Genomic DNA, 20,444 nt, shown 5'->3' with positions numbered 1-20,444 from the left:
TAATCTAGTTTACTTTAGGGATGTTAAGTTACGCGAAGCTTTCTTATTCAAAACGATCTGCAATGTCGGATGGATCATCGAGCTTACAAAGTCGCGTGCAGGTGCACCGTGCGATTCATTGCGACAGTAAATCGATACAGCTTATCGATTTTTAAACACAGACTCAGTCTACTAGTGATACTTGCTAATGTATAAGTAATCTGTGATGCTTGTGTTAGTCTGTTTGTATGTCTGTTCAAGTTTTAAACAAATAACTTTCAAGTATATCAACTATCAGTACAAGTATGATTTTATAAAACCATTCGCAGTAATTTTGAGTATAAAATCATTAATTTCTTTTTGTGGAAAAAGATGGTTATGTCTTTGAAGATCTGGTTATGTACTTTCATAACTCTCAATTTAATTTCTACAGGTAAGAATGCCCAATTTTTTTATATATGTTAGGGTCACGCCCAGATGCGGTATTATTTCGTTATTTATGTACGTCGGCGGATTTGAATAAAACGTGTCAGTAACGTTTGAAGTTCTATTTTAATATAGGTATGACTTATTATTTGTACATTGTTGCATATCAATGAAACAAAATATATACATTTTTCAGTACTATGCATCAAATGTTGGAACTGCAGATCTAGTAATGACCCAAAATGTGCGGATCCATTTGATAATTCTACCGTGCCTATAACAGATTGTAACCAAGAAAAAGGGTTAAAACATTTACCAGGATTAAGGCCATCAATGTGTCGTAAAATAAGACAGAAAGGTATGAAAATATTCGATTAAATTACTTTGTATAATAACGCAAAAGTGAGTATATAGTTTTGTAACTAGTCAAGGTTGACAAGGTTTCACACCTTGGATTCTGTACCTAAGAAAGCTAAAATTGAATATCACAATACAGCGAGAAAATGCTGCCAGAGTTAACTTACACTGCCACAGTGACCAAACTTTTCTAAATTTGTTTTGATTTTAATTATTTTGTATTATTGCTATGGTTAAGAAAATTGTAAATACAATAAATAAAACAGTACTTATTATAAGCACAATGCAGATTAAACTGAGAATAGTTAAGTATTAAACAAACTGTAGAAAGTCACAATTCACATTGTGTGCTATGTCTTTTTATAAATTATCTATCAAGTATCTCGTAAGCTATAGGGTGTACTATATTTATAAAATGTGACATTCTTCTAAGACTTAAGTATTTTGTATTGAATTCTCTGAAATATAATGTTTTATTTGCTTCAGTGAATGGGGAGTGGCGTTATATTAGAGACTGTGCGTACCTTGGAGATGTTGGTATACAGGGTGATGAGCGATTCTGCCTTATGAGAACAGGTACATATAACATATTTGTTGAATATTGTACATGCGACAGTAAAGACGGCTGTAATTCTGCAACTCTTAAAAACCCTAGTGTTCTTTTTACATATATAATATTAACTCTTTGTATTTTTTATACAATGTTTTAAACATCAAAAATTTATCCAGTAAGAATTTCAAATTCAAGCTAACAATATTTTTACTAAACATCTATCAGAGATATGATGATGACAATGATCCTGATACCTATGTGAATTGCAATTAAATGTTTAATAAAATATTGCATAAAACTAATATGCCCTTATAAATGTACATCTACAAAGTTGAGGAGGATTTTTATTTTGTGTAATCTTATGTGCCTTACAAAATAATGCATGGCAGTGAATATTTATTTTTTAATAAGTATTCATATGACAGTCAATCTATGTAAACTCAAGTACTTTAATTATTATATACTATTTTAAGTTATGTTTTATGACTAGATCTTATTGTACTTTAGATACCTAAGATGATTTTATAAAATTACCATGGTAAAAAAAATAAAAATAAGACTGCAAGTTCCGTCCATTGTAACGTTTTAAATATATGCATTTTTCAATATTGTGTTGTTATTTAATCATTGTTATATGACACCCTATTTATAAATTTTTTTAGTATCTTAATAACATTGCTATTGAATATGCAATGTTATTAAGATATAATATAAATAATTTACAATTTTCTATAGTAATAAAAGGTATTAATTTATTATTATCTATACATTGTAAAGCAAAACTTTACATTCATGTGAATGTGTTACTATTATTTTAAAAATTTAAAGCATGCCTTAAATAATAGTAATGTCTGCTAAGGCAAGTTATTTTTTACTTTAGAAAACCACACATCTTTTGATTCATAATATAAATGTAAAAAGGAATAATCTCAATATTTTTCAGAAATTGGGTTATCTTGTCAACTATTTTTAATAAACAAGACATCAGTTTTGTAATGATTGTTGGTAGTCTCAGTTTCTGTACTTAGACTCATACTCAGTCTGTTGGGCATTTTGTAATGATTTAATTAATGCTATACACAAGTAAAACGGCATAGTTGCCATGTTATGCGTATTATAGTGAGGGAGGAGGGCAGAACTTCATATCTGCTTAATTTGTTCTCGCACAATTCAATCAATTCGTTTCAGTGCAACTTCTTAGCACTGATATATAAATTTGATAGGCCAGTCACACAGTATTGGAATCTAATGTAACAAGTTTGTCCAGAAATCAAGCAATGGTCTTGATATTGGACTAAAAACCAACAATGAAAAGTCCTTTGTATTTGAGATTTTTATTAAAACAATATTAGAGACAAACATCACTCTTTGTACTTTCACATAATCTATGTCAGTGCATGAAACAAAACTTTTAATATCTTAATGAGATTAATATATAGTTTATAAGTTGAACAATATTAAACATCAATGCACCATTTAAAAAACTTAAGTTTCTTTATTAAAATATATTAAATTCAAAAATAGAATGAAAGAACTAAGATACTGTAAAGTAAAAGAAGGGATCTACTTGTGGAACAAGGGTATACTGATTTTGAGCAAAATTATTATGCTTTATATAGAATAGTCATGTGGGGATAATAGCACTCATTAATTTGATTCACCAGTGTATAGAATGGCAAAAGACCTTTTTGTATAAAGGAATGACTATGGAAAAATATTCTTTTCACAATATACACATTAATTCATAAAATGATCTTACATTTAGATAAAATATATTTAAGTAGGCACTATTTTTAGCACAACTAAAGTTAACCCTTTACCCAATTATACAAGAAATATTTGCTGTTAGGTACTGGTATGCTTAAATTTTTAACCTACAAAAGAAATGTGATAAATCATTAATACTATGTTAGTAAATATTAAATTCTAATGGAAACCATAGAAACAAAAACATTTATAAAGATAGTAATAAAGAAAACAAATACATAAGTAGTCTTGTACGTAAAAAGAAAATTGCTATGGCATAAAATGGATGCTTTTTTGTGTGCATTTTTTTTGCGTTGGTATTATTATTTGCTGAGACGGTGGGTACTAAATAATATTAACTTATGATTATTTAAAAAGAACGAGGCTTAATGGAACCAGAAGCAACGCCAGGGTCTTTCCAATAGCACCGGCTCCGTTGCAGCCATCATAGTCGCAGGTTTCACAGAATAGGGTGACTTCGTTCGGACCGTTAGAGGCGACTGGACAGGTGCTGGAGAAGTCGTCCTGTCGCTTCCAGGTGCAGCCACGAGATATAACCAGTTGGCCGTTTACTGTAAAGAAATATGAAATTATGTAAAATGTTCGTAATTGGTACTTTACAATAACAACAACAAAATATCTTTATTCATATAGGTAAACAAGTACAATTGTCAAAAAAAAAAAAAATTGTTAATCTACATTTACTACCAGTTCGCAAGTCAAGAGCGTAGAGCGGGTAAGAAGAACTGGCAAGAAACTTTCCGCCACACTTTTCAATCGCCAAGTTTTTAATACAAATTGTTTGAACTGGAGCAAATCAATCAATTTATTAAGTAGTAGTAATCTGGTTGATTTACGATAGGAGTCATCTTAGGCATATTTTCTGTGTACCAGTAATGACAATATAATTTAAGTACCAAATGTTGATTGGTTAACACACCCTACCTACTATCTAAGGTCAATATCGCTACATCAGTTATCATAAACATTCTGAGACTATCGACATCATTGATTTATTTGGATAATTATCAACTACTTGAGAAAATAGTTGATATTACCCTCAATAGTTGATTATTCCACCTTAGATGATAATCAAACGGTGAGTCACAAGCAATTTGTATCGTTTGGTCGTAACAAGGTTGATTTGAGTAGGCGGAACAATCACGCAAGTATTCATCGAACAACGCAACTATTAAAACCAATAAAAAAACAATTTTGTAACAAAAAATCAATTCTGCAGTTTATTTCGTAAATCAAATTTATGCTTAACAAATGCATACAAGTAAGAAACTGTATATTTACTTAAAAGTCCTGCAATGGCGATGTATATACTTAGGTAAAGAGTAGAATACATTTTTTATTAAATTTATTTTATATTATATCCCTCGTTCGGTCTGGTCCTTATCATGGTTGTAGCAATCAACAAATCTGGTATAAAACTACGCTATTGAATATTGCTTATTGATAAGTAGGTACTGTACGATAAGGAACATAGATGGCTATTATGAAGAAGCGAGGAAACCACATTAGTTTTAAAAATATTAATTAAACAATGGCCCTGAAATACAAGGAAGTGTTTTCAAAAAGACTTATTCAAAACGTAATAACAGCATGACATAATTAGAACTATTACAAAGAACAATGGAATTACTAAAACAGGTAAGTACGTCCTTCATTTGGCTGAACACGTTATAAGGACGTATGACGAGTAGATGCAAAATTGGAAAAGCTGTTTGGCAGTCTGATAATAAAGTTATATATTACGCATTCGATACTAGCGTGGGTAACGACAAAGACATTTGATTAGCGACATCATCAGTTTTATTGTAGAGCGATTCTTCAATTAGAGACTAATAAATATTTGTGGATTTGCAATAAAATAACTGGACTCAACGGAACAAATACTCCGTTAAGTAGAGGGGTCTTAAAGGTCAACTATGCAGGGCCAGTCCTCCATCGTTTTACGGACGACTAGATCTACATCTACTATAAAAACAAAAGACAGTTGTAATTATGTAATTAAAAAGAAAAGAATTTCAGCATGACTACGCAGTAGTATAAGTTTTTGAGAGAATAATACTTACTAATTTTCTTCTGCTTTTTGCAAGCAGTCTTTGACTGTGTGAGGTAGGGGTAGGTGGCTCCAGCATTAGCATCGCAGTTCTCTAGCCGGGAGTATCCGGTATTGGTGGTGTGACCCGGCAGGAAGGGGTCGCCACAGTCTGGATTGGTGGGGTCCAAGTCAGTTGAACAGGACCAACACCTGACAGCTTCACCTGTAATCGAAAATATAGAACTATGAAAGTATATATACAATTTTCATATATCTTGTGATATAAATACGAAATTTCATGTCTATACATTAAAACACGTCTTCCTTACGTCTAAATTGTACTAGATTTTGACACAAGAGATATTACTTGTTTTTTTGATATTAAGTAAGTACTTGGAGAAGCGGGAAGACTCTGATTTTTTAAAAGTAGTAGTTTTAAATTCTCAGTATTATTTGTTGCTTTTAAATGTCAAATTTCAGTTTTTTAATTTTATTCTTTTGTTTTTTTTTAATGTATCTTTGTCTTTTAATGCGCTTGCTTGATTTCTGTTTTCTATACATAAATTGTTTATCTATGTAATCTGTTTTGGCTTTTTGTATTGTCTTAGTATTTCTTATTATAATATGTATAAGTATAAGCTGTTAGATTACTTATAATTAAATAAATAAATACAATTATTCAAGAGTATGAAATGCCACCACGTAATATACCTAAGGTTTATGTATGAACATCAATATATATTAGTTGAAGATATGTTGAGTATAGTGATTCAATTCAAAGTGAATAAACGATTCACATGGCAGGAAAATACCGAGTAGATATCTACTACCTATTGTAATGTTGACAGTAATTATTCTCACGTACGAGTCGTAGGTTTATCTATAACTACTTAACATATATTTCTTTTAGCACATAGCTGTTGAGGTTTAAAATGTATACCCACTCTGCAAAGTGTGACTCCTACATGTTATCTAAAAATGACTAACATATTTTTATGTAGGTGTGGAAAATATTCCTACAAGTGCATCTAAAGAGAATAGAAATAGGTTCGTTCCTAGTTTTTAGGGGGGGGAATTTTTGTAGCGGTAAGCCCACCAATAATCTTAAGACAAGTAATTTTGGTAACTTGCAAGCACGAACCATCATATCGTGACTACAAGACCAATGTCTTCTATGTACTTGACCTCCTCAATAAGTTGTAAAAACTTGGGCGTGTAGATTTGGTACAATAGATACCAAGGCTCGCAACGGTGCGTGATCATGGGTCTTTTCTTTGCCGTGGCCTACAATTGTCAACAATTGGCAGTACAATACAAATGTACATTCATAGTTTTGTACAGTACTTTTTTCCTAGTTGCTTTTTTATTTCGTTTTTTGTAATAATAAACCGTATTTTTTTCGCATCGTTATCTGCGTAGAAGAGATAAGTAGTACTTTAATTATATTCTGTAACGATATTGACCTTATAGCTGTCAAAAAAGTTCCTAATATCCATTTAGAATACATACATGACTAGTATAATATGTACTTCCAAATAGTTTTACTTTGTCTATATTATTTTAGCCTTTATACAAAGTAGTTTCTCCAAAATTGGACATTACAATCACGTGCAAATATAAACGGTAAGTTCATTGTTAAAGGTATGTCGCAATGTTTTGGCCCTCGCCTAAACATATTCATACTTTGGAGAGTTGACAACTTACGTCATCATCATTATTATTAACACTTCGTGGGTAGGAGACGATTTTTTTGGAGTTTCATTATATAAAAATAGTCTAATTAGATACCATATTATTATGATACAATTACGCTATTAAATGCCATAATAGTTCGCTAAAGGATAATAAAATAGACAAGGTTAATGATGATTAATTATTCAAGGTGGCTAATGTTATAAATGTATTTGTTCAGTAAAGCACTAATATTTTAGTGTAATATTAATAGTAGATATATTTTATAACTTTCAATTAGTATACCGTTTAATTTCTATTATATATATATTCCGTTTAATCCTATGGAGCCTTCAACAAAATAGTGGTTGTCTTATATGCGGCCATAAACCAGACACATTTCTGACCTTAATTTGTTTTATATTGTTTTTTTAGTACACAATTTAAGATAAATACATGTAGTTAATGAATAGAATTATTAGCTTAGCCCTTTGCCACACATGTGGTATTGTATCCTTCCCATCATCCAAAAATGCTTACGTATATGAAACATTGTGTACCAAATCAATTAATTTGCTATATTTGTTTTAAATATTGAAGTATTGTTTGATGATTTGCTTTTTTTTAAAATAAAGTAGTAGTAGTACCGAGAGTTTTTTACGCCGGCTTTTTCTCTCGGCCTACATCCTCTGTCTTCTTTGCCGATGAGTAGGGATAGCTTACAGGATGCCTACAGGTTCGAATTTAATGACGTGAAGTAAGTGATACCTTGATGATCTTATGTTCCAAAATAAACGTATTTTTTTTATTTTAAAAATTGCCTTAATAGTTTTTACACTGTTACACTAAATTGTGTATCTTTTCACAACATGTATAGGAGAGGCGAATAAGTACCTACTTTAGATTATAGAATAAGACTACCTACTGATTTGTATTTAATAAAATATTTTTGTGTTATTTAGTCCATTTGTTGAACAGGCTTTATAACATAAACCTACGGCTCAATTAAAGCAGGTAGCCAGAATTAGGGTGTTACCAAATTTCAACAAGTTCAAACGTTTGGTGAATTATTAACAAATAGTTTGGTGATTATTACACAAGAGTGCCTGGAGGTTGTACGATTAAGCGTCGTGTTTGTTGTTTGTATTGAGGCCACTGGGTGTATTTAATGTGTTGATTGTTTGATAGGTGCGAAAACGATTTTAAACGACAAATGATCTTATACTAAATAACTTCTCTTGATGCCTTATTCGAATTTTAAACTCTAGGCTATAATAAAAACATCCGCTTTCTTTTTTCTCTCTCTTCTTTCGAATTCTAATTTGGCTGGGAATTTCCAGCCAAATAATAATTTTACTAATATGATAAATGGAAATCTGGTCAACTACTTGCTTTTCTTGAATATTACTTGTAAATTTCGTAATAATCTGATCCATACCTTGACCAACGGGATGTTGCACAAAACATAATTTAATATAATTTTAGGTGTCTGATAAGTATTATTATAGGTAGGTAATTCTCATGATTATAGTATCTCAATGTCACCAGTATAGTGCTAAGAGTAATATAATAACAAATATATAACGAACATGTCAACACAGTAAATGTCTGCAATCTTAGTTTATCGGTTTATCGTGTTTGTTCAATCTTCGACTGGGCAACCAACACATGCTCGACGGTAAACGAAAACATACTGACAAACCAGATCACCAGATGGCTATTAATCATATTATTATATTCATCTTTAACAAATTGGTTAAACTTAACTAAATAAAAGTAGTAACATAATAGGAAAAGTACGCAAATTCTCATTAAATATATTCAATATTGATAATAAACTTGTTTATTCTTTTGATTTCCTTTACAAATAAATGAATTACAAGTCAAACATAGTATACCTTAAAATATTATTTTCCTACATTATGGAAACGGTAAAGTTTTTATTACCATTTAATGAAATAGGGACATTTTAACACGGACCGGATCTGGAACTATCAGAGAGCAAAATATTATATTGGTACTAGAGTTCAATACAAATCTGCTTTTAATTATACAGTACTTACTATACGAATTTATTCTTTGCCGAAAATAAAAACCGTTATTATTATTATCATTTGAATGGATGAATTATTAAGACGAAATCGAATATCTACATTTCTGCACACGCTTGTGTTAAAACAACGGGAACATCTAGTATAAAATGTTTCATAGTATAGGTATTAGACAAACTTTTACATCTGGCCGTAAACATTGGTTTGGAGCCAATGTTAGTGCGTGTATAGAATATTTTAATATTTATGTGTATTTTATGACTTATGACGCATATCCTATATGTTTTTCTTAATATACGTGCTTCCGGCTAACATATATCGTCTTCGCAATCAGCAGGACACAACCCTTGCTAGAATTTCTCTTTGGGAAGAATTGATAGCTTACTAATAAGAAAATATTAAAAATCTTCAACATTTAAATCTGAAAGTGTTAATTAATTTAGATCATCACATGGCTGATTTGTTCTAGTTGTTTTTAAAATCTATAGTTGTATGTGACTAGTGGTACCGTCGATGGCAAATTTGCGCATGACGAAGCCTATAGATATCCATATACAACTGACCACATCCTTGTGATTAAACTTACAGGTGCCACCGTATGTTTGTTATTATATCCTTATTGAGTTTTACAATTTTAAATCTATCGTATTTGCAACCCTTATGTCGTCATAGTACTTAGGTGCTTCGCCATAACCGTCCTTCCTGTTGTCTTATTTATTTGCCCTAGATTAAAAAAAAATAACTTGATTACAAAAAGTGATACAATTCTAACTTACGCGATAATTTACAAAAAGGAAGTATTCATACATCATTAGTTCCGTCATTTAGAAATTAAACTACATCAAGGAATATTCAATAAAAATTTAAATTTGGAATACATAGGTACTAACAAAATTACTAATAATATTATCTATACTGAATTATAATAGTGTGCTAATAATAATGTTTTAATGCCTTTTTGAATGTTCGAAGGTAATTAATATGTTTTGTTTGTATAGGCTTGTAGATTGTTTGAGATTTGTAAAGATAAACGATTTTACCTTCCGCGGTAACGATTTACAGGAAGGAAGTATCAAGTCGTTCGTTATGAAGAATCATATTACATAGAGAAACATTAAATAACAAACTATATCTACTAGGTATACATACCTATGTATCACATTAAAACTAATACCTACTAACCACCAATATAATTATAAATATGTGCCAATAATATAGGTTGTTAGTGCCTCTTTGAATGCTGAAAGAAAATTAACAATTTTTATATATGCGGGTAAGAAGGTAGGAAGGCAGTAGACCGCGCGGCAGGTCACTGATCTTCGGATCGGCGATGATCGGCGGACTTAATGTGACTGATCAGATTAAGTCCGCCGTAGGAGAAACACTGAATCAGTGCAGCAGGATGACCTCCAATAGGCAGCGGTGGCGGAACGTCGTGACCGGGACCGCTCTGGCAAGAGCGTACCGAATGAGAAGAAGAAGGATATATGCGGCTAGATTGATAAAGATTTACTCTTGGATAGTAATTATTGTTTTGCCTTAACCTGTGCGGTGTTTGTCTAGATAAGTCGCTGGCCGCGTTCCATATATACTCTATTTTCTTTATAGACAACTAGGTGATTAGCGTTTTGTTCCTGGCAGATGTCGACATGCTCTTATCACAATGTCTGTGTGAATTGCGCAAATATAAAGTATAATCCATCGGGTCACCAGTTTAATCGCATCTTAACTACTTATAATGTTCTATATGTCGTACAATATCGAAATATGATACTTTCTATACAGCCTTAATATCGATCGATCTTCAACTATAAAGTGCTTTGCATTTTGACTCAATAAAAGAGTATCCATTCTTTGAAAACCGGCGTTTAATGAAAGAATGTGTACAATAAAATATTGTGTTCGTACGTGGCAGCACTATGGTACTGTTTGCCAAAGAAATGATCACATTAAAACTTGTGTACTGTGCCAAATTTAAACATACAGTATAAATACTATTCGTGTATAAACACATTACATATAATAATGTGTAGTCTATGCACAGATTTAATTCTTTTACGAAAATTTTTCCCACATTTTGTCCACAATTGCCGAAAATCGCTGAAAATTACGAGTTAGAATTTTTATTATTATTTAAACGTGTAATCGCAAGATTCATTAAATTTTATTATACATTATTCTTATTCGTTTGTCATTAATCTTATTCGTTTTTTTTCGAGGAAACAAACGAGTTTTGGTTTGATGAGATAATTAATTAATTAGTTTTATGATAAAGTGTCATAAAATAGATGAGACTACTAAATAACCTAATAATTTATACATATATATACATATATATGTTTTATTACAACTACATGTATGTTGTAATCTTACTTTCTGGACTGTGGTTACAATTTTAACAAGGACCTAGATAACAAAATATCTACAAAACAACCATGTCTGGGTTCTCATTAATTAGATTAAACGACATTCATTCAAAAGAGCAATTTGTCCCCTTCCGGTGTTTAAGACCCTTAATGTTATTTAATTTATCGTTATGCCACGACTTTCTCCTAATAAAGTTGACTCTATAATTGACAGATTGAAATTGACATATGATGTCAACACCCGCACTTTTGCCACCCTAACGAAAAATAATTTATGTCGCTGCGATATCGGTTTGATTCGATACATAAGATACCTTATCTTTCTAGTCTTAGTTTACGTTGTCAAAAAGTTTTAAGGAATCGGTTTTGAGTTTAAAAGTTTATCCAGCAATTAAAAATATAACACTCTAAGTACTGTGTACAACTCTCTTTGCTAGTAAGCAGATCTGTGAAACAATAAATATTACTCCATTCCGTAATCTTCATTTAACATTCTATATTTAACTATTTATAGGTGCGGAGTCAAGGCGCGGTCAAATCGACACATTAAAAATAACACAATTACAGTACATGTATTGTACTATAGCCTATAAGTTATTTAGATGTTCTTAATATGTATCTTAAATGTCTAGAGCTAAAATATCTTATTAGTAATGAAAGTAATTGAGGTGTTTTATTTTACATATTTACTTCTGTATCTATTTTATGATATCATTTGTTTTTTCTAGTAGGCAAATAGGTGATCAGCCTTCTGTGAGTGATACACTATCATGTTTTGGGTTTCATGCATGGCGGTTTTCTCACGATACTTCCTTCTCTCTACGACTACGATCTACGACCTCAGCGAGCCACTAGGCCAACACTGCTCCATAGTGTAATATAATAAGGTATTACCAAAGGTTTAAGACCTAAGTGATTAAGGACATAATTTACTCATCGTCATTTCACATCGTAGTACCAAAGTGTTACTATGTAGGCTAATATTAAGATAACCAAAGGTCTTAGTCACGTTACTTCCGACTATAAATTGACAACAGAGTTGACCTTTCAAATTAAAACTAATGGTCTGAAAACACAAACAGAGAGGCTATCTGAATAAAAATTTACGTTAATACAGCAAGGTTGTTTTGTTTATAAATACATTCTTTATTTAAAATTATTAAACCAGGGATGAAAAACAAGGTCTTATTGGGTTGAATAATTATATATAAATAATATAGGATGTTTTTATGGCTATGTAATTCTACAATACGAGAACACACACGGGGCAGACATTTCTGTGTAAGTTTAATTGATCAACATACGATGGTGATCGGGATTATGTGCTTACTTATATGGGGTCGTTCAAATATTACGTAAGCACTGTAGGGGGAGGGGTATTTGATTTTCTTATTTGGTGATTACGTCAACAGTAATAAATAACTAGAGATTCTAAGACAGAAGAGAAATTGCAGTAAATAGGCTCACATAATACTGGAACAATAAATTGTTTCGCAGGAAACCATACCTAGGGCCCAGTTATATGCTTTATACGTTATATATAATTACGGTATAATTAAGCCACAACGTTGTAACCTCGGAATAGCGATATGTTTTTCTCTAATTGTTAAGATTATTAGTGTTCTACGAGCTAAACAAATTATCATTTTTATAGTTCTATTGTTGTAAGGAACCATTTAGTTAAAAAAAGTCCTCTAGGTTAGGTAAAAAATAACTTTACGCTGATTAAATATTCTTGGATGATTAAGTAGGTCACACATGCCACCTTGTCCTTAAGAAGATCTCACGTAAATTAATCTAATCGTACTAGCATTAAGAACTATGACTCACTGACCCGTGGCACTACTACCGATAGGTCATGGTTTTATAGAGTTTAAAGGTATAAAGGGACTTCTATAATAGTATTAAGAAGAGAGACTCAAGAAATACTGATGATTTAAAGAATTATTTCACTTTCATTATATAATCCCTGAGAACTTGGGCAGTACAGGTACAGGTATTCATTTCGACAGTATTAAAAAAAATGCCGTTCCAAGACATGGTTTTACTTGCTGCAGCCACAAGCTTGTCGTGAAAGCCAGTTGACCCATAAATAAATATTAATAAAATCATTACAAAGGGAGTTGTCATAAATGTATTAGATTTTCAGTTTCGTCATAATAAAGTTTTAAAACTTTGAGATATTTGTTTTTTTTCTGATAAAAAAAATATTTAAATTATCGTTCATCAACAGCATTACAACTTTTTGTTGGAAAATTTGAACGTTTTATTAAATCATTCGCAGCATTTATAATTTTTTAATAAAATTTATTTTATATATATTTTTATGAGCACATCTAATGTAACTTTATAACATGTTAACCTTGAAGCTCGTTGATGTCTGTAAAACTTATATTTGCTTTATAACAAATGAAAAATTAATCGCCCCTTATCATATTATTAATACCATATTTTTCCTTTTATCACATTAGGCAAACTTTTTCTTAACACTTCGTGCTTCGTGTGTACCTACTAAGGGATGCGATGGTTTCTTTTATGAGAGCAAATAACGCTACAGGAGTCTGCAGAGTGAGAGAGAGACAGAGAGAGAGAGAGCGCATGATACGAATCGTTTTGAGAGATAGAAGGGAGTTCGCCAATCTCCTGCCACCTATGTCCACCTACTCCATACTTTGTCTACGATGTATGGCTATACTGCTATAACTCACCCGGTTTCTGAGTAGCATAGAGCCTGCTGCATTTCATGCGGGGTGTGAGTAAACACATTGTTTGGTATAAAATACATAGTCAAAAACATTTCATAAGAGACGAAACTTTTGTAACCAAAAAAAATGAGAGAGAGTACTAATACTCTTTGATAATATGAGAACGTACATTTGTACCCAACAACATTGTACATCATTGCAATCTATTATAGTTATGACTAGACATTTTTGCTGATAAAAGATTCCTAGACTATCTAGGCCATATCGCGCCAGGGAAATATGCTGCCAATTTGATAAATGATTGAGACCTTGAGATTAATTAGATCTAATGTGTACAAAAAGCATTTACGTTAAATAGAATTTTCGTGGGTTAATAATTATCAAGCAGCATATTTTTGCGTCTGTTTCGTTTATATATAGGCAAAGCAATCAGGCCTCAATATCAACCAAGCTACTAATTATTATATTATTTCTTCCGCAGCCAAACTAACCCGAGCAGCAAGTGCGATAATAACCTCCTATAAGGGTCTCAAACTCATTTTTAACATTGATTCAGCTAGAATTTGTTTTAACTATTAATTAGAAATTCAATTGCTATAATTTCTCCTAATTATAAACGGTATTGCTTTAAAAAACTTTATAAGAAAACATTTAAATGTTATAACCACTATGGAGATTCTAGAAGGATTTCACACATTATATATCACATATTAACACTACAAACAACTCCTAAGTTACGTTGTTTATATAGATAATATTTATATGCCATAAAATAGATGTTAATTACTTTTGGAATATTACCATTAAAGTATAGATTTAGAAACTGTTTATCCTCGCGTAATCTTCGAAGCAGTGACAAATCGCAATAGAAATCTGTATTTTTTGATGTGAAACATCTATAGCCGCACGTAAAACCGATTTCTGGCGTGGCGAAGCATGCCGTGGCGACGCGTCGCCACGCTATATTATATACAGTCTAAATGCAGTAGTAAATTTCATTATAAAAATATTTAATAAAAATAATGTTTATTCAACAAATAGTCATCGTTATCTGGAAAAAAAATCGTAACATTTTATTTTATCATTATGATATACATATTTAGTTCCTATCACAGTCTGTTCTTTTCTGCATATTACTTTTACAAAATAATGTCGATGTTTCACATCAGCCAGTCGTCCAGTGACGGCTCACATTTTTTTAAAATTATTTATTTATTGACAATTGATATACTCTATTCACCTTTAAAAAGGTTCTTTAAAATTCCGATATATTATAAAAAGTTTAAGAGAAAAAGATTTATTATGCAATAGCACAGATACGCTATCAGAATTGACATACCACATTTCGTATAATGTGACGGAATACAAACTACTACTGTTTATAATTGTAGTTAACAATAAGCATTAATTCTCAATGGTGTGATTGACCACCGCTTCAATACAATGGATTTCTTATTAGGGTCTTTTTATTGAATTTGTATTTATGCGGGTTTTTAGATAGTACTTATCTTTACGTTTCATTGCATTTCTTTGTTGATCTGTTGGAATAAATAATTTTATAAATGGATGTAAAATTAGTTATTGTCAGCTATGAAATAAAAACTGTAAGGTATAATTATTAAATAATAGTTAATAAGTGGATTTGTAGAATAACTCTCCATGCAGATTTTCTTAGACTTATATAGCAGATATTAGATTTATATGATTTCTAGAATATTTAAGTTACCTACGAATTCATAGGAAAAGAATTGTAGGTACACAAAGCCGTTTTCAATAGTGTAGTATAATTAAAAAACTAAGTATAAAACTAAATTTTTCGGATTTTTATTAATTTTTCCAAGTAAATAAGCCTTCTCCAGAGTTAACGGTATATATAATTTACTTGAATATTCTCAGCCGTCTTCGATTTTTTAAATTCATTTTTATTCGTATAGAATATACCTAAATTAAACAAATTCACTTTGTGTTCACCTTTTCACATACTCTCATGTTTGCTTAGATCCATTCGCCTATAAAGTCATCACAAGTAGTCTTCATTTATCAACGCTATGAAATCAATGGATGAAATAATAAATTTATAAGTTATAGAAGAAAAAATAATAATAATAAAAATTAACAATGTAAGAAACGAAGTCGGAAAATTTGTTTTTAAAATTGAGTTGTTTATTATAAAAAATAATAATAAGATAAATTGTTAAGAAATATATATAAAAATATTTTTTGGCGGATTAAAGACTACTTACATTTCGTGATATTTTTTATGACTAGATGTAAAGTACATCTAGTCATCAAAAATAATAATAAAAAAACTGCGAAGAAAATTTAATTTTAGTTGAAGAATTTTCAGTGCATGGTATTATTCTTACATTCTTCTCCATACTATAATAGCTGTAAACATTATGTCTATCCTTGAAGCGTAATGTTATCTGATTTTTCCTGTTTATTTATCTCGGAAAACAGATTTTCCTCGGTTTATGAAGCGATCGTAAATATAAATTGGGACGTTGCAGTATATTTATAGCTAACCTAAATATAACATGTGACAGGCATTTATACAAACGACGAGAATATTTTTTGACGAGCATGACATAGATTCCAAAATATACTGATTTACTCATAGCTAGCAAGTCAGCACAAAATCGAAACCTGTCAATATACGATGGCCTAGAAGAAGATTTTTGTATTACACATAACGTTTTGATAGTCACTTCATTGCTAACCGGTTTGAGTGTCGAGATCATTACGTTGACCTGCTTTTAATTTGTTCATGATATGATGCAACAGGACAGATATTGGCTTTTATTTAATGACACCCATCACATTAGTAAGGTCAATATATTTTTTTTCCTAGTGGCTAATTGTGGTTTTCCTAGAATTCGAAGAAAATAATAAAACGCGCACTGAAAGACAAAAATAGTTTTGGGGTTTTCCATACTTAAACCCAAAACATTTGGCGTTAGAAGGTCAAACATTAATTTAGTTGTCTTTTTTGAGAACTGGCAGTAAATGTAAAATTAGAATCATTTAATTTAATGTACATATATTCTTTTGTTTGTTTGTTTGTTTATACGTATACATTTTTGAATTAAAATCTCAATTAAAGCATTACTAGGGTGTATTAAAATATTATTTAAAATACATCAGTCTGGGCCTCAAATTTCTGTATTTGTTTCATGATCATTTGTCAATCTAATAGGCAATGGTGATATATGATTAGCCTCCTGTGCCTAACACACGTCGGCTTTTTAGGGTCCAAGGCAAGCCGGTTTCCCTACGATGTTTTCCTTCATTGTTCGAGTTACGTCCAGGGAGGGATTCTCAGGGAGGAGAATCGCACGCTGAAGCCACTAAGCTAATACTGCTCTTTAAATATTATTTAATAATTTTTTTTTATTCGTTCATCATCATTTGCCTATTATAAATTCCTTTTCTGAAGAAAGAAAGAAAGAACTTTATTAGACACAATATATATATAGGGATTTTTCGATAAAGTAGAGTGCACTGGCCCCCACACTAGGATTCCCTGTGTTGTGGGCAGCCAGTCTCTTCCTTTTCACATCTAAACAGTATTTCTGCAACTACATTGTGATTATAATTTTATTTCATCTATTAGATTTCTTCATACGTTATCCTTGTGACTTACCTACTTGATTAATGCGCGTTAAAATCTAAATGTTTTCCTATTATTAATACATATCTTAATGTACATACGAAATGTGTAAATTTTGTGGGGTCTTTGATTAAACCATGTGTAAACTACGTTGATGGCGGCATTCTTGAAACGTAACGTAAACAAAAGGGTCGAAGTGAATCAGGGTTGTCACCCTTCAAGGGGTGCCAGTGTAATGACTGTTTTGTGTTTTAGGGAGTTTTTAAATAGCAATTTACGAAACTTGAATATTTCAATGTGAATCTCTGGTTTTGTAACCAAACCAATATAAACATAAAACTATTGAAATGCCGAGAATACTTTGTTATTTTGAAATAAATAACGAAAAATAATTCTAGAATATAAAAAAAGAACTAGGTATGTATTAATACAGCAAAAAGAAAGTGTACAAAAAAAATGTTTACGTATTCTTTTCGATACAATTCAGGTCAACCGAGCAGAACACTTGTTCTCATGTAGAGAAAACACAATTGCCAAAGTTTGTGAATATTTGTCATGATCAGACAATTACGTGTGAATTATTATTTTGTAAACATTCTTTAGCTTGTTGAAGTGAATCTTCTTAACGCACGCTTTACTTGGGGAATAAGCTGGCGAACGCGTGACGTAATCGTTACGAAAAGTGTGATCGGGCAAGGCGAACGGAAGTTGAGTGGGGGATATAAGCAAGAGACAGCAGTACGCGCGCACATTTTATTTCTTTTTTCCTCTTAGATAGATCAAAGAAAATATTGTCTTGTTTATAAATAATCATCTAGACAGGAAATTATCAGATTGAATAACTGAAAGTCGTGGAATTATCTGCTCTGAACCTATTTATTAGTTATAGTAACTGTTAAATACTTAATCTATCCAAACGCTTGGCAGGTCAAAATATAATTGTGGTATAAAAAACTATACTTTCTCAATTCAAGACATTCTATGCATACTGACATAGTTTTTTCTATGTCAGATTCGAGTTCGACACAAGTAGGTACATAAAAGTGAAAGCGTTCACGCAATGTGTCGTAATCAGCAAGACCCTCTCCAGTTCAACGTACTTATATATACTTATTGGTTTATTATGCAATTATCTATGCCCTTTTATATTTCTTAATTCTACGAAGGCCGTTAATAATCAAATTAAGGATAAGTATTATTTAATGATTGGTATGAGTCAAGTATAATTATGATTTAATTGTTAAATCTGTTATGTTTATTAAGAAAAATACCTTAGTTTAGTAAATTGTTTCAATATAAGAGTTTTAAATTAAGAGTAGAGAATGGCCATAGTTGGAAGTACATTAGCACATTGTGCTGGAAGCATAGACTAAAGATATTTATATTCTTAACAAATATATGTAAATTGTCATCAGGATCATTGCAATATGAGACTGAGTAACTGTAAGTGCATTAACATAATTGAAAACATTTATCTTGATAAGGATAAATTGATAAATCGCGTGTAGGTTACGGTAATGTTATCCCACAGATTTTATGTAAGGAAAATTATAATATTTTGAACCTCAACGACTATGTAATCTGTAGATATATACTTAGTATAAATATATTATATATATAGATATATGTATTTCATTTTTTAATTTACGTTCTATCATTTACTATTCACATCGGTTTATGACTGCAAGGTAACTATTAATGAAATGGTCAACAATAATACTGTTACATACTTGGATATGGAGTGCCAAGAACCCTGGACTAAAAAAAAACAAGCGAGTATACCTCCAGTGTTGTGTTGTTTTGCACGTTTCTAAACAAGTCGTACCGGTTTAAAAATGAGTTTGCATTTAATTAGGCCGTGCACAAGCCTACTAAACCAATCGAACCGTAAAAATTTACTAACGACGTAAATAAGTTACATTTAACGGTAAAAAATGAAACACATATAAACATGCATTATTTACGTTTGCAAAGCTATTTTAATTTAATATTTTATTGCAAGTATTGTTACGCAAAAAGTACCTACAACTACACAACAATTGAATCAACAGGCTTGGAAAATAAATACTGCACACCAAAAATATTAAAAACACTTACTGTCTTTGAAGAATAAAGCGAATAACAACACAGGCACAAATACTGCAACTTTTGCCATTTTGATTATTTTAAGTTTGCACAAAATATACACGGTCACACGTTGTTACTGAAGTTGTAACGCTCGTCCGTACTCAATCGGAGCCAGCGGAATACAGAATACAATCGCTTGTAGTTGTGTTCGACCTCGGACCATTCGCGCCTCGCCTTATTAAATGACAAGAAAATATTTTTAATCTGTGGGCAACTGACAGTAGGTACTAGCGCGGGAAAGCATTTATTGCAACTAGATTTGCACATAATATATAGCAGCGCCTTTTATCGTTTATGATAAAATTTATTTTAACCTGTGGCAACAATACGGTAATAGACAAAAAATGGTTTGGCGGGAAAGCTTCATTCGCTTAATGTTAATGCTTATTTATTCTTGATTATAAAATGATTGAATTAATTAAAGTAGTTGAGATATTTGTGCGTATGGTGTCAGTAAATTTTATGATAAGTGAAAGGCTACTTCTGAGTTGAAATCCTATTAATACAAAAGATATAAGATATGAGAAGAGATAATAGAAGAGAGAAAATAAGATAATAGAAGAATATAAAGAAATAGCTACGTTAAGTTAGCATACAAAATGTCAAAACGTAAGTATATTTTTAAAAAAATTGTTTGGTTGGAAATATTGTAAGAGTTTGCATCATATATAAAAAAAGAATTTGAAATTAGTGTATCTAAAATTAAATTACTTACAACAAACCTGTTTCTTTGCTCATCTGTATGTTTCAAAAGTATTGAATATCGGCATAGCGGTTTAGCGTTTTACGCTACATACCTA

General features: G+C 31.1%; 2 protein-coding genes across 2 annotated transcripts; one reads left to right on the top strand and one right to left on the bottom strand.

Moving 5' to 3' along the window:
• The first annotated feature begins 203 nt into the window (after positions 1 to 203).
• LOC110996177 lies at positions 204 to 3,017 on the top strand. The gene is made up of 3 exons (XM_022263734.2): positions 204 to 412; positions 602 to 763; positions 1,249 to 3,017. Exons 1-3 carry the CDS (start codon positions 352 to 354, stop codon positions 1,470 to 1,472), a joined length of 447 nt encoding a protein of 148 aa, XP_022119426.2. The 5' UTR covers positions 204 to 351; the 3' UTR covers positions 1,473 to 3,017.
• LOC110996197 lies at positions 2,634 to 19,787 on the bottom strand. Its single transcript, XM_022263763.2, has 3 exons — positions 19,615 to 19,787; positions 5,146 to 5,337; positions 2,634 to 3,633 (listed from the first exon to the last, which is right to left on the bottom strand). The coding sequence occupies exons 1-3, from the start codon at positions 19,670 to 19,672 to the stop codon at positions 3,428 to 3,430; spliced, it is 456 nt and encodes a 151-aa protein (XP_022119455.1). The 5' UTR covers positions 19,673 to 19,787; the 3' UTR covers positions 2,634 to 3,427.
• Between the last annotated feature and the right edge of the window lie 657 nt (positions 19,788 to 20,444).

The sequence above is a fragment of the Pieris rapae genome, chromosome 21, assembly GCF_905147795.1.
Source record: "Pieris rapae chromosome 21, ilPieRapa1.1, whole genome shotgun sequence".
In the NCBI taxonomy this organism is placed as follows: Eukaryota; Metazoa; Arthropoda; class Insecta; order Lepidoptera; family Pieridae; genus Pieris; species Pieris rapae.
The sequence above is the reverse complement of the archived record's forward strand: the minus strand, read 5'-3'. Positions and strand labels throughout refer to the sequence as shown.

Coding starts and splice junctions, on each gene's coding strand:
- LOC110996177 (XM_022263734.2), top strand. CDS start 352: ATGGTTATGTCTTTGAAGATCTGGTTATGTACTTTCATAACTCTCAAT. Junction 413..601: donor TCTCAATTTAATTTCTACAG/GTAAGAATGCCC, acceptor TACATTTTTCAG/TACTATGCATCAAATGTTGG. Junction 764..1,248: donor TCGTAAAATAAGACAGAAAG/GTATGAAAATAT, acceptor TATTTGCTTCAG/TGAATGGGGAGTGGCGTTAT.
- LOC110996197 (XM_022263763.2), bottom strand. CDS start 19,672: ATGGCAAAAGTTGCAGTATTTGTGCCTGTGTTGTTATTCGCTTTATTC. Junction 5,338..19,614: donor CGCTTTATTCTTCAAAGACA/GTAAGTGTTTTT, acceptor TTTCGATTACAG/GTGAAGCTGTCAGGTGTTGG. Junction 3,634..5,145: donor CAAAAAGCAGAAGAAAATTA/GTAAGTATTATT, acceptor ATTTCTTTACAG/TAAACGGCCAACTGGTTATA.